We start from the raw sequence: 15,057 nt of genomic DNA on the forward strand, positions 1-15,057 counted from the left end.
AGCGTCAGGGTGTGAGGGGGGAAGCGGGCATGAATTTTCTCGCGCCCACTGTGGCCCCAGAGATTCAGTGTGTTAAAACAACACCAGTCCACTTCTGAAGAGTCCAAGAGTCTGTCATCAAAGCAGAAAGCGCTCTCCCTCCCCTCTCCTCCGGCCCTCCAGATCTCCCGCTGACCTCTGAGGAGAGAGGAAGAGCACGAGCAAGTGGAGGCACTTTAAACCGACGGCGGCCGTGTAGCTTTTGCCCAGCGAGAGCACTATTGTTGCTGTTCGGCTGGCAGACTGAATCATGGAAGAAGATAATGAGGAAAGCTGCCGTTAGTGCGATTCTGCCAGAGGCCTGTGTGTTGTGCTTTATGTTGCATCACACGGTGAAGATAGCATCACTGCGGTTGAGTGTTATCCAGTCTTGGAGGCATCTCCGGGCCAGGCTGTGAGCCTTTGTGTAGCTGCCAGTTCTGTGGCAACCCGGCAAGACATCTCACACACCGCTTAAATCCAACAATCCCCAACCCCATTCTACGTCGCTACCACTGCCTGCGCTCGCCCACCCTTCTGCAAGGAAATGTGGAAGAGGGAATCAGATTAGAGACATTTTTTCCTAAGCCCTAAAATAAAAAAAGAAGGCTTAGAAATCAAGGCTGTGAGACACACATACCCAGCATCAGATTTAACAATTAGTGCCTTTCGCTTAGCTCTCGGAGAAGCTATTTATCCGACAGTTAAATCTGTAGCATTTTCTAAAAGTCGTAGGTTCAGGATTTAATTAGTATTTCATACCTCTGTCATCTGAGCTCCATTAACAAGGGGGAAATCAACTCCATACTGACACGGAAGAAACATTCACGCTCATTTGAGGAAGGGAAGCAAAAGATGTTACATAACAGGACATAATGGGGATTTAGCTTTACAATAGTTTCTCACACTCTCCACACTCCACAGACATGATTTTCTCAGGTGAATTCACAAACCGTTGCACAGATTTCAGTGTAAAAAACATAATTCACTAAATCACTATTCAGATTAACGAGGCACAATCTGCGCTTGCGTAATACTACGGCATGCACTGTCGAATTTAGTGCTTTAACACAGACTCAAAACAGTTCACTAGGCTTATAAATTTATGACATTTCCACACAGCAGAATGGAACTTAATCTGGGCAAAATAATTTTGTTTGAGATCACGATATTAAAAGTGCAGCTGTTTACTCAATTACAATGAGCTAAGCAACAATTCTTGAACTTACTATCACTATTTAATTTCATTATGTTTAATTATTTTGAATTATGTTGCTTTAGCTCATTCTAATTAAGCAAATGAAGGTGCAAAAATACAGGCGGCAATGTAGTATTCAAAAAGAGACACCTGCATAAATTTTCTATTGATCACAGAAGCAGTAATAAATTAAATTAAATGTGTTGATGTTAACGTAATTACCTGATTAGCATATTTCTTTTAGGGAATCAAGGGTTAAAAAAAACTGTAAACTAATATAAAATAAATAACATCAGTGGAATTTTTTTTTCTCTGTCAGCGAAACAGTTGCATCATCTGTCTGCGCTTCTGTGCTGATTAATTTATGTTTCTCATGTGTTTTCCATCCTTGAGAATCTGTTTTGACAAATTTGTTGGTAAGGGTACGGAAGGCACCGAGGAGCTGGTGTTGGGTGAATTTGTTGAGATTAGTTTGTCTGCGCGTTCATGTTGTACTTTTGGCATGTTGGTTTTGCAGACAATCTTTTTTCAGCTCTAAATTGAACACTGTGATTACAGAGAACAAACTGACCCTAAAAAACCCAGGAGAGCTCTGAAATGTCTAATGCTCAAGTCTGAGTCTCTTCATATGACTAACAAAAGCCTATTTAATTCAGTTCAAGCAAGGTTTGAAACGCCCCTGGCTAGATTCTCCTACAGTATATGCAGGTAATGGAGCTGTTCAGGTGGTAGTCCAAAAACCCAGAAGAGATTTAGGATTTTTGACCTACACGTTCCCTCTGGAATTTCCTTTGGGATTTAATAAGGTCTGTAAAATAAGGTCTGTGATAAGCAATGCTATAAGATACTTGGACATACTGTTCTACTACATAATTGCAAAGTTATACGATAAACATGTATTTTAATATAGCAAACACATATCAAGTATCTTGTAAACTTGTATTAAGCATGTATTTTATAAACCAAATACCAAAATGCTTTACGAATCAGACAACTATTCAATTTTTTTACATTAATTAAAGGGATAGTTCACTCAAAAATTTAACTCATGTCATCATTTGCTCATCCTCAAGTTGTTCAAAACACATATGAATTTCCTTCTTCTGCTTAACACGACAGAAGATTTTGAAGAAAGTGTGTAACCAAACAGGATTTGGTCCCTATTGACTACCATAGGATTTTGTTTCCGTACTATGGAAGTGAATGGAGACCAGCAACTGTTTGGTTACACACATTCTTTAAAATATCTTTCTTTAAGTTCAGCAGAAGAAAGAAACTCATAAGGGCCAGGCAACTATTGCAGTTCTTCTTCCACAGCAACTTGTTAGGAACTTATGTTTAAAAAAAAAAAACTTTAAAATACACATTTGAGGTATGATTTTGTGTAATTTATGTATTAAAAACAAAATATCCAAATATCGAAATAAATAAATTATGTAAATGAAAAAAATAGGTAAATAAGTACATAAATCTAATATTCTTAGTAACTACCTGACTGGGATAAGTCTGAAATCTCCAAAACTGTTTGTCAAGATTATATACCACTTCCATATTTCAAATACGATTTGCTCCTAAGGCTAAGAACAACCTGTATTTTTTCAGGCTGGTCCAGTTTATGTGCTGTCTGCAGTAAACAAACTTTTAACTGAAAGGCAGGTAGTCCTACAGCTGCCATATTGAGCATTAGGATTTCTCACATTTATATTTCAACACTTTCTCTGTTTCCTTGCCTTATAGTGTCTCTTTCTCTCTGTGTGTTTCTTTGCAGTTCAAAGGCTAAAGCCAGTGCTTTGGATCTCCATGAGTAACCAGACAGAGCTCCCTGCTTCCCCTTCATGCCTCTCTCAGTTCCTTGACGCCCACCTTTCACCCTCTCTTTCCCCACCTGACCATTACACCTCCTCAATCTTCTTCCCTTAAATGATGTGGTCTGCGATCCGTGCCCTGCTCCCGGTGCTTCTGGGTACCGGGGTCCTGCTCTCCAGTGGAGACTCTCCCCGCAAAGAAATTAAGATCGACGGGGACCTGGTTCTTGGTGGCCTCTTCCCCATCCATGAGAAGGGCATGGGCATGGATGAATGTGGCCGGATCAATGAAGATCGAGGCATCCAGCGGCTTGAGGCAATGCTCTTCGCCATAGATCAGATCAACCAGGATGTAGGTCTGCTACCAGGTGTGGCTTTGGGTGTCCACATCCTGGACACCTGCTCGAGGGACACCTATGCTCTGGAACAGGCGCTGGAGTTTGTTAGGGCTTCGCTTACTAAAGTGGATGATACGGAGTTCATCTGTCCTGATGGATCATACGCTCTTCAGGAAGACAGTCCGCTGGCCATTGCCGGTGTCATTGGGGGATCTTTTAGCAGTGTCTCCATACAGGTCAGAACCAGTCAATTTAATCTAAATGTACACAAAACAATACAATTTAATCAATTTTAATGAGTTTTTGCAAATGCACTACCACGCAACATGCCAGATCACATTACATACGTCTACTTTAACAGAGCATTAAAAATATTACTACACTATATATAATAAATTTCTTCATCAGAAATAGATAATTTAGCAATTTCTAAGTTTTTACAAAAAAAATATAATAATGAAAAAATCATTAAAATAATATATTTAAATATAATAATATTTTTATGTGGAATAAATATTGTTAGCAACTTAGGTTAAAAAGCTTAAATTTCACATTTGAAATATGATTTTGTATCATTTACGAAAACGTGCAAATATCTAAAGAAATCAATAAATAAAGAAGGTAGGTACACTGAAATAATGGCTGAAATAAACTATTTTCACTCAACAATAGTTTGAAAATGAAAAATAACAAATTATGTAAATTAAATTACAAAGAAACAGCAAGTGATGGAGACTAAAAGACTGAAATAGTATTTTCTAGTAACAGTATTTTTGAAATAGCAAAACATACTCCAGTTATCACTGATTTATCTACATTTATGTGTGTGTGTATAAGTGTAAGTAATAAACAAACTTCAAGTTTATGTCATGCCTGAACAGATCTATGGGAACAAACGCACTTCAACTACTTTAACTAAACTGTTTATTGAATAAATAAATGAATGAGCACTACAAGAAATAAGGAAACAACCATATTAAAAATAATATATATATATATATATATATATATATATATATATATATATATATATATATATATATATATATATATAATTTTATTATTATTATTAAGCTAAATAAACATAGATGGGTCATATAAATTAATAATAAATAAAAAAACTATTTAATTCATAAAAAAATATATATATATTTATACAGTGTTCCATATAGTCCCAAACAAATGGATTAAACATAGTCTTATTTAACAAATTATTGTAAATCAATGTATGCAATGAAAAAGTTGCAAAAAAAAGTTCAAATCGGAGTTTAATTAGCTCATGTACTCCTGTACACTAAAATTACCCCCCCTTGAGATCTTCCAGTTCACTTTTTGAGCACAGTCACCTTAATAAACCTATTTCATTTGTGTACAGTTTGGATCAATTCACCAATATTACTGAATTATTTTCAATTCCGGCTTTGTTAATCACAAATTTGTTCTTCACCCTCTAGAAACCTACTTGACAAAAAAACAACACAGCTCTTTTTCCTGACCAACTATGAAGAACTCAATCCATTATTTAGAGGGCCGTCCTCAAATAAAACTCTGCGCCACCCGTTTCCATTCGCTTGTGTAAATCTAGTTTGCTCTCTCCTTTCTTCGTGTACATGCACGGATTAGCACTGCGGCTATACTATTGTGTGTGTTGTGCATTGTTGCTTTCTACTACCACTGGTGACAGAACCATGGGAGTTAGCATTATTTTGAATAACCCTCTCCCCATTTGAGTCTCAGCAAAAGCTGACTTCCTCTATCAGTTCCAAAATCCATAATCTTTCTTCTTGTTCCCTCTCACTGTCTTTTTCCTGAGTTTTTGACTTGACTTCTCCTGATTTATTGATGGAAACAGGGTTTGTAATGCTTTATATGTTTGTGCGTGTGTTTCTGCCAGGTTGCCAACCTGCTGCGGCTATTTCAGATACCTCAGATCAGCTACGCCAGTACCAGTGCCAAACTCAGCGACAAATCTCGCTATGACTACTTTGCACGCACCGTCCCGCCAGACTTTTACCAGGCCAAGGCCATGGCAGAGATCCTGCGTGCCTTCAACTGGACCTACGTTTCCACCGTTGCCTCAGAGGGTGACTACGGAGAAACAGGAATTGAAGCCTTCGAGCAACAAGCCCGTTTAAGAAACATCTGTATCGCTACTTCGGAAAAAGTGGGGCGTTCGAGTGCGAAACGCTCTTCGTATGAGGCGGTGGTTCGTCAGCTTCTACAGAAGCCCACAGCCCGTGTGGCAGTGCTGTTTTTGCGTAGCGACGATGCACGAGAACTCATCGCTGCTGCCGCCCGCCTCAATGCATCTTTCCTCTGGGTGGCGAGTGACGGATGGGGGGCGCAAGAGAGCATCGTCAAAGGGAACGAATTCACGGCGGATGGTGCGATCACGTTGGAGCTTGCGGCTCAGCCTATACCAGAGTTCAACCGGTATTTCCAGAGCCTCACGCCCCTTAATAATCACCGCAACCCTTGGTTCAAAGACTTCTGGGAGCAAAAGTTTCAGTGTTCATTGGGCGGTGCTTCGGCAGCAGGGGCGGGAACCCCAAAGCCACCTTGTGACCCAGAACTGACCGTCGACAAGTCAAATTTTGAGCCAGAATCAAAGATCATGTTTGTCGTAAATGCCGTATACGCCATGGCACACGCCTTGCATCGAATGCAACGGACTCTTTGTGCCAACACCACACGCTTGTGCGACGCCATGAGGAGTCTTGACGGCAGAAAACTCTACCGGGACTTCCTACTCCACGTCAACTTTAGAGGTAACCTGCTTTATTTTTCTTCTCACAGTTTCTCTCAGTCTAGCACCATGCAAGTTTACGTTGTTTATGGTGTATTTGTGTCACTCTCCGTGGTTCTGAAAAGACAGGTTTACAGGCTCTGTAATTAGAGACGCTGTGTGTCTTGATTGCTACTAGGAGAATGAGGCAGGAGTCGAGCATCTTCTGTCAGTGTCACTGAAAGCTCAGCATTGACTGACAGCTAAAGGAGAGAGGCAGGTAAAAATAAACTATGTAAAAGTGCTCAGCATGCTCAGGTTGGCGTAGCAAGTAGATGGGATTATGCCGCACTTATCTGACTATGCACAAACTCATTCAAAGACAAACTCACAGAGGGAGAGAGCGAACGATAGCTGGAAGTTTAGAGGAGGAAAAGATGCAGAGAATTCTGACTATGCCAAACAGAGATGATGGCAACAGCAGCACAATTACATTATACTCAAACACTGCATAATGAATACATAAGGGATCATGTAGAGATGAAAAATAAACCTCAACTGGTAATCAAGACCCTTACATGAAACAGAGTGGTCTTATATCACCCTGAAGTGTGGGGGGGGGGGGTAATTTTGCAATAATGACCAGCACACTGTGCATAATTTATTTGATTACATGAATATTTTCCAAATAAATGAATAAATGGACGTTAAATATTGATTAGTGCTGAAATTTCTTAATTTGAGAGGAAAGAGGCTACAGAGAGATGTAAATAAATACCATTGTCTTAATATTAATATTAATATTGAAAACAGTTGTGCTGCTCAATATGAAAAAAACGTGTTACTTTTTTCAGAATATTATGGTACAAAGAAATGGTTTGTAGCATTTTAAATGTTTTTTACTGTCATTTTATATATATATATATATATATATATATATATATATATATATATATATATATATATATGAAAGACACAAAAACTACATGAAAAATTGTGCCATGAAACCTACATGGTATATCTTAAAATACCAGGTTTTTATCATCTGATACTATCACTGTACCGCCACAGTACTTTCTGTACAGTGCATATGTGTGCATGTGTATGCATCAAAAACAGACTAACAGAGGGAGGTAGCGCTAGTTTCACACACAGAAAAGAGAGAAAGAGACACAAAGAGCAAGAAAGGGAGAAAGCGAGCGAAAGATTGGGCAGATAAAATGATGGGAGAGAGGTAGAGTGGGCTGGTACGCATCAGCAGAAGAACATTCTCTTTGAAGTTCACCATCTTCATTTTTCAAGCGCAGAATCAAAGACGTGTGGGGTTTGCTGTCTGGGGCGATTGAGAGGGAGGCAGGAGGCAAGCCATGCAGGAGAACAGGACGGGAAAAAAACGTCATCATCATGCAGACTGAGGAGATGGAGGTAGAGAGAGAGACAGAAAAGACAGAATGGAGGAGAATGTGGAGTGAGAATAATTGTAGATGTGCTTGGAATCAAAAGAAGGGTGTTGGTATAGATGATCTGCAATATAGAGAAAGAGAGAAACAGAGGAAAGATGCAAGAGAAGAGAAGAGAAGCCCAGAACGATTTACAGTTTACATTCTCCTCCCTACAGTGAAGAATTAAATCCCTCTGCACTATCTAGCATTCTGACTCACAAAGTTCACACAGCTGCCCCTTCTCTAGCTTTCTTTCTATCTGTGAAGAGCCTATTATTACTAAAGGTGCTTTCACTAGAGCTTTTGGTGCGGACCTGAGTCTGTTTGTCATTCCTCTGGTTGGTTTTCAGGACTCGGATGCACACCTTTTGGCATTTTGCATGACCGGTGGCAGCCTACTTCAACTACAGACTACAGCCTACACTTGATATTAACATTTGCTCTGTTCCAGTACCTAGCGAGTTGGGAGTTTGGAATCGGGTTTTTCACACACAAAAAAATTAACACTGTGTATCATTTACTCACCCCCATGTTGTTGCAAATCTGTATTTCTTTCTTTTTTCTGTGAAACATAAAATATTATTTTTGGGTAAAATGTATTCTAATAAGCATTAAAATGAATAACACACACATATATTGAGTAAAAAAATCATTTAAAAAAGAGTATAAGAGACAGGTGAGAATAAGAGACTGGGAACCAAACAATATTGGAATCCATTGATTTTGAGACATTTCTCAAAATATCTTCTGTTATATTCCAGAACTGTGACATTTTAGTATTATTGAGATACTATTATATTTTTTATACATTTTTGAGTTTTTATTGTTTTGTTCCACTTCCTTCTAGAACATTCTTCCAGCAAGACCTGTTTATTAGGGATGGGCGATACCACATATTTTGTTTTCGACACAATACCGATACTTTTAATGACAAGTATCGTCTAAATCGATACAGATATGATACATCTAAACTTAACTTTTAGATTATGAAATGTATTGAATTATTATGAGTACAATGGGTAATAATATCTACTTAACTTTATATGTGAAATGCATTTTAACATTCAATACACTTTAATTGCAACTAGATTATATTTTGTTTACACATCGTTAAATTATGTTTACTGTAGTGGTAACTATGGTTTATTGTCATAAGGGACCGCCAGTAATAGGCTGTTGCATGCATAAAATGCAACCTTTTTATTCATAGAGTGTATGATTTACATTAACAATACAGAATAGTACATGAGCAATATGAACTTCATTTGAACTTTTAACATTAAAATTTAAATAAATGTACTGCACAAACAAGGATACAATTTCAATAGGTTTATTGTCAAATTACTCAAACATATAGCCTATGTTTTTTTCTGCGTTGTTCTGGGCTGCCTTTTCCAAAAACATAAATGCTTTCTTATTATAGGCTCTATTTAAATACACTGTCGGAAGCAGTGTTAATTTCGTTGACTAAATATTTTCGTCATTATTTTCGTCACGAATATATTTTTGCCGACGAAAACGAAACGAAAACTAAAATAGAAGGCACTGATGGAGACTAAAACTATGACTAAATTGATTGACATTATCGTCAACGAATAAAGGATGAGACGAAAATAGACTGTGACGAAAATCAAATCAGCAGACGGGAGAGATGCGAGGAATGAGCAAAAGAACCGGCAAAACAGAACAGACTGCATGAGAGAAGAGAACCAATCAGAGCCTGACTTATTGAGACGTGAAGCGAAGGTTTTCAGTTTTTATGAGCTCCCGGGAAGTCGGCATTCGAAGAGGTGATAGGGACTTTAAGCAACAGCCTCTGGTGGAACGGCAACGCCATTCTGGCGTTGTATTGCGCCTGCGCGAATTTAACTGCTACTTTATGACGTTCTAATTTAAAGGTCTACTACGGGAGAACAGCTGATTTGCCAGAGTCGCTACAACGTGAGAGGTTAGGTAAATAAATGTTATGTTTTTAGACTTATTTACATCATACAATATTAAAAACTCCTCTTCTGACAAAAGATTGTCATTTAACGCCAAAAGCAATCCTTCTCTTGCTTTTTTAAATTATATATTTTTTTGGATCTCAATAAATGAATTAATGCTGCGTTGCGCTGTTCTGTTATACCGTTGCTTAGTGACTTTTACGTTCTTGGCTACAGCGGTGTGACGGCAAACTTCCGGTCGCTGTAGCCGTTCCATTCGCAGCTGTTGCTTAAAGTCCCTACTGTCTAAAAGAGCGACAAAATGTCCACAGCTCACTTCACGTTTGACGACGAACAAAACAAAACAAAGTGTAAAGCACGCAGAGCGCTCATTCGTGGCAAGAACACAACCAATTTGAAAAGACATTTACAGACGAGCCACCCGGACATTTTCTCAAATGTAATTTTACAACGATGTTCTTTTGTTTATTGAGCTAAGGAAAATTGGAATAGTGCAGTGCGTAGATGTTGTAGCATTAAATATTACGAACTGAAAAGTACTGTAAAATAGCCCCTTCTTCAAATAAAATCAAATTCTAATACGTAATATCATGATAAATACATTTGATTAATACTAATGTTTAGTATATTTTATAATGTTCTACTTGTTGACAATATCACAAATATTTCTATATTAGTCATGTGAAACATGAATGTTCACATCCTATCATTATACATACAAATCTAGCAATATTGTAGTATTTAAAACATACAATATTGCTAGACAAATGAATACCTTATAAAATCTTGTTACTTTTTTTATCCACCTAGCTGCCAACTTATTAAATACTTACTTTAAATGTATGCACTTATTGTTCAGCTCAGCTGTAAGCTTTAAGGTCCTGGACCTAACTTTATTTTTCTTTTATTGATGGTCAATTGGCAGCTAGTTATTGTTTACATTATCATGACAGTGTTTGTTGCTGCATAAAAGCTTTTGAATCGAAATAAAGACACAGTTGTGTTGAAATAAAGTTGAATTTGTGTTTTATATATTTTGGTTAAGTTTGTTTCCTATACCAGCTGTAAAAAATTGTCTAGTAAATCTGTTATTGATTTTAGTCTTATTTTAGTCGACTAAAATACCAAGCAATTTTAGTCGACTAAAATACCAAGCAATTTTAGTCGACTAAAATAAGACTAAAATTAAAACAAATCAGATGACTAAAATTTGACTAAAACTAAAAAGAATTATAGTCAAAAGACTAAGACTAAAACTAAATTAAAATTTCGTGTCAAAATTAACACTGGTCGGAAGTGACTGAATGCTCTCTGTAATTGATTGATTCTGCCTTGCAACATTTGCATATGTTCAGATGAGCAGGAAAATCCCTTCCACACAATTATTTGCTAACATAGGTTATTCGTCCAATTTAAAGCATATTGTAGCCATTATTATAATTATTTTTTTAATAAACCTTATCACTGGTAAATACATTTTTTTTTTTAATAAATACTTTTTATTTGAGCATCGATACTTTCGATACTTGCATCAGTATCAAGATATCGATACTTCAGGATCGATTTGCCCATCCCTAGTGTTTATGGCTTATTGCATGTTAAAAGTGTTAGAAGCGGTTAGCTGAATGTCACAAAGTGCTATTCACAGACAGCTCCTCTTGTCAGGTGTGTTTTGTAAAAACCTTACCCTTTGCGTCAGACTTTTTCTGTGCTGTAAGGAGCCTGTCACATCTCCAAGAGCCCCGACTCCTTGAATACCCTAACACACTGTGGCAACATACTGTTGCTATAGCAATTAGGTCGCCACATGGCATCAAGTGGTGAGGTAATCCAGTAGGGTTACAGGGGGAGTTCTGTCAGTACTTCCATTGGCCACACTCATTTAGACACCAAGCAACAAACACACACTAGATGTTCACCCTTGTATTCCAAAAATGCACGTTCTTCAATGCTTTCTACTAACAACCAGCAACTCTATTCTATTCTACTAGCAACTGCCTTCTTAAGCAACATCCAAACTAAAATAGAACTTATTACGTGATACTGTACATCTGGAGCCACTGTACTTACAACAACTTAGTCAAACTTAGTCTTAGCTGAGACTGGCGCGTAAAGATTTTTGTAATGAAAGACTGGCCCATGTAATGTGAAGAGCGTGAGAAACTAAGTGCTGCATAACATGGTTAAAACATCTTAGTTAAAAAGAGCAATTGCTAAAACTATAACTGTAAGCCATTTTTTCATTACAGTGGTAGGGTTTTGTACATGTAAAATGACAAATATATAAATATTTATAGATATATGTAATTTTAAATGCATTAAGCAAGACCACTGCAATGCAAAAAAAAAAAAATAATAATAAATAAATCATATATATGACTACCTCAGTGCCAGCTATAGGTGATTGGCTACTAAGCATAAACAACCCTTCAGAAATGATTATTATATGCTGATTTAATATATACCTTAAGATTAGCAATGTTAAAACAGCTGTTAAAACAATAATACATTTTTAGAAAGTTCAAAAGAACAGCATTTATTAGCAACATAAATCTTTGTAACATTATAACTGTCTTTGTCAGTTTTAATTAAATGCATCCTTACTGAATCCTTATAAATCACCCCCACCCCCCAAAAAATAAAAAACAAAATGTATAAATGACCAGGTATCTAAAGTGCAGAATAATTGTCCCACTAACATTTTGAAACAGTTGGCATTTGTGTCGGAAACACCTGTGATGCTTCAAAATGACGTCTAGATAGGCAGCTCACTAAAATTCGGAAAAGAGCTATCAAGACACACACAGTAGGATATTTGTGTTTCTTCCTTTTCTCAGACACTTTCAACCCACACACCATAAAACAAAACAATTGCTCATCCGCCCACCATCACCACCAAGCACACACACACACACACACACACACACACACACACTGAAAGCTGGGATTTAACCATCACCTCCATCTGCATCTACTAGATCACTTACAACTAATTAGCCCCCTCTCAAATTCACAGATCTGGAGTAAATATTTATCATGCCTCACAACAATAGCTTGTTATTTTAGCGATGGTGTATTTTCAGAGCAGCAAAAGCATTTGACACTGAGCTGCTACAGAAGAGTTTTCACCGTGTTTACATTCTTAACACACCCAGAGCAACATCATAATACACTATGCACAAAGCAATCGCTCATCCACCCACCATTAACACAGACACACACACATGCACTACACACACACACAAACTGAACTGGCACCACAGAAAGAAGAGCTTGTGTATTTGCTGCTCTATGGAAGATTTATTGTCATGTAAACAGCGATGTGGGAAAGTCAGGCCTGGATAGCATCTATACCTCACCTTCTTACAATACCACGCTATCTGTCCAAACTGCTGTTCATTTATATAGCTAGACAGAGTCATAAACACATCCACAACCAGAGGTGGTAAACCATAAATGCAAGTTAGTGACTCACCTCGTGTAAGAATCAAGTAATGTCACAGTACAAAAAGTGCCTTATATTACTTATTTATTTCCCTCCAGGAAATGAACTTGCTGATTCATGAATTATAAATATCTGCATTATAATCTAAAAACTGATTCTGTCAGCTGTCAAGGAAAACTAAAATATAGCAAATAGGTCACAAAAAAACATTCGTTATTAACCCTGGTCAATTAGGAATCAAAAAATATATGAAAATATTCTTAAGTGACAGTAAAAATAAATTCTAATTTTAAATAAATGCATGTTTTCCACAAGAAAAACTAATTACGCATCACATCTGTTTTTATAAAATTTTATAAAATTCTGCTTTGCATTACAGAAATGAAAAATTACATTTTAAAATATATGAATTTTATTATTTGTTTATTTTTCATAAAATTTGACCATAAAAATGCAGTCTTAGTGGGAATAATATAGGCTTCTTTTAAAGCTAATTTTAAAAATCTTAATGACTGCAAAAGTTTGAATGTTAGTGTTAATATATATTTACTTACTTACATTACCAATTTACTTATATTATATTTACTTACCCACATGCTGTTCCAAACTGGTTTTCTTCTGAAGAACATAAATATTCAGAAAAGGTTTCAGCTGTTTTGTTGTTGTTTTTTTAGAGTGAAAGTCAATGGTGTTCAAAAACTCAAAGAAGGACTTAAAGTTAGCGTAATTGTAATCCATTCAACTCCACTGTATGATAAACAGAGCAATATTTATGTAGTTATTCAATATCAAATCAAATCAAATTGATCAACTCCTGTAAATAGCATGCTTTTGCATGACTGTGCACCGTGCAAATGTAGACCGAAATGCAAAATAATTCATTGTTATAACATTGTTGCATCATCTACCAAAAATCCAAGTAGAGTCCTGAGTCATTTCATTTAGTCAAACAAGTCACAAATCCTTAAATGTGTAACTCCAGTTAGTCCTCAGCCTCTGCTATCTCCTCAGACACACCTCTTTATCATTTCTTTCTGCTCTCCCTTTCTCTGTGAAGAAGCTCTTCAAAACACTACTGTCAAACTCAGCTGTGTGAGTGTCTGTGGATGTGCGTGTGGGTCCTTGACGGGGATGCTGTATCTGAATGGCGACTGTCAGTTGCATAGGTGTGCACAGTAGAGATATGATGTTTTTAAGCCCTGAATTTTGGAAACGTCTCGGATGCCAGATTGACATGCTGTGGTACCTCAGAGTCAAGCGGATCATGCTCAAACGTGATGTCACATCACCAACTCTATGTGTCTCTGTCAAAACAGAAAATAATGTTACCATGGAGCTTGAAGAGTTCTGACACTGACACATATCACCTGAGAAAGAGAGACTGCACAAGTTGCTACAATAAAAATAAAAAATAAAATAAACAAGAGCTAGCACTTTTCTGTTGAAAACAAGTATCAACATGTTATCATCATAGTCAAAAGTGCAGGACCTTTCAGATTTTATTTCTATTTTATAACAATAATATATAATAAAATATATATTTACTATATTGTGTATACACATACATTAAATAAATACTTAGTTAGTTACTTAGTTTGTCTATTTCTGCTCCATGGCCCAATAGACAGTAGTGGCCTTCTAAAAGAAATGGTGTTTTTGAACAAATCACTTGAGCGCATGATTAACTGCTGATAAACACGTGTGACCAGTTTTTCCACTTTGAAGAAATCGGTTGTGTGGATGATTCAACATTTTGGAACAAATCGGTTGAATTAATGAATCAGTGACTCAAGTCACCACCGACAGGCGTAACGCTGTAGCCTGCAGAAACAGTCACTGCATGCATAATTCATCTGAACAAGCAGACTCAACTTGAGTGAAGCGGTACAGAGAGCCAAACAACAAACGTCTTACTTAAAGGATTATTAAGGTAGTAAAAGTGTTTTTCTCTTTCAAAAAAAGAAGTGCCTAACACTATTTTAAGGCACCGTCAGACTACAAGCCTGATTTGTTGATTTACTGTATCTGTGTCTATAGCATCCCTTGACAAAACATGCAAACATCTGTCAGGGATGCACAGAGAGATATTCGGATCGACACTGCTAACCCATTATTTTATGTTGTCCCAGACAAACAATAT

At 36.9% G+C, this 15,057-nt stretch overlaps 1 protein-coding gene across 1 annotated transcript in view; it reads left to right on the forward strand.

The window, feature by feature from the left end:
• LOC113073058 (metabotropic glutamate receptor 3-like) overlaps positions 1–15,057 on the forward strand; it is a 38,881-nt gene that overhangs the window by 13,491 nt on the left and 10,333 nt on the right. The window contains exons 2-3 of the mRNA XM_026245937.1: positions 2,985–3,595; positions 5,254–6,127. Coding sequence (XP_026101722.1) covers positions 3,137–3,595; positions 5,254–6,127 — 1,333 coding nt within the window. The 5' untranslated portion in view covers positions 2,985–3,136. The remainder of the gene's footprint in view (positions 1–2,984; positions 3,596–5,253; positions 6,128–15,057) is intronic.

Source organism: Carassius auratus, unplaced genomic scaffold, assembly GCF_003368295.1.
Source record: "Carassius auratus strain Wakin unplaced genomic scaffold, ASM336829v1 scaf_tig00011294, whole genome shotgun sequence".
NCBI lineage: Eukaryota > Metazoa > Chordata > Actinopteri > Cypriniformes > Cyprinidae > Carassius > Carassius auratus.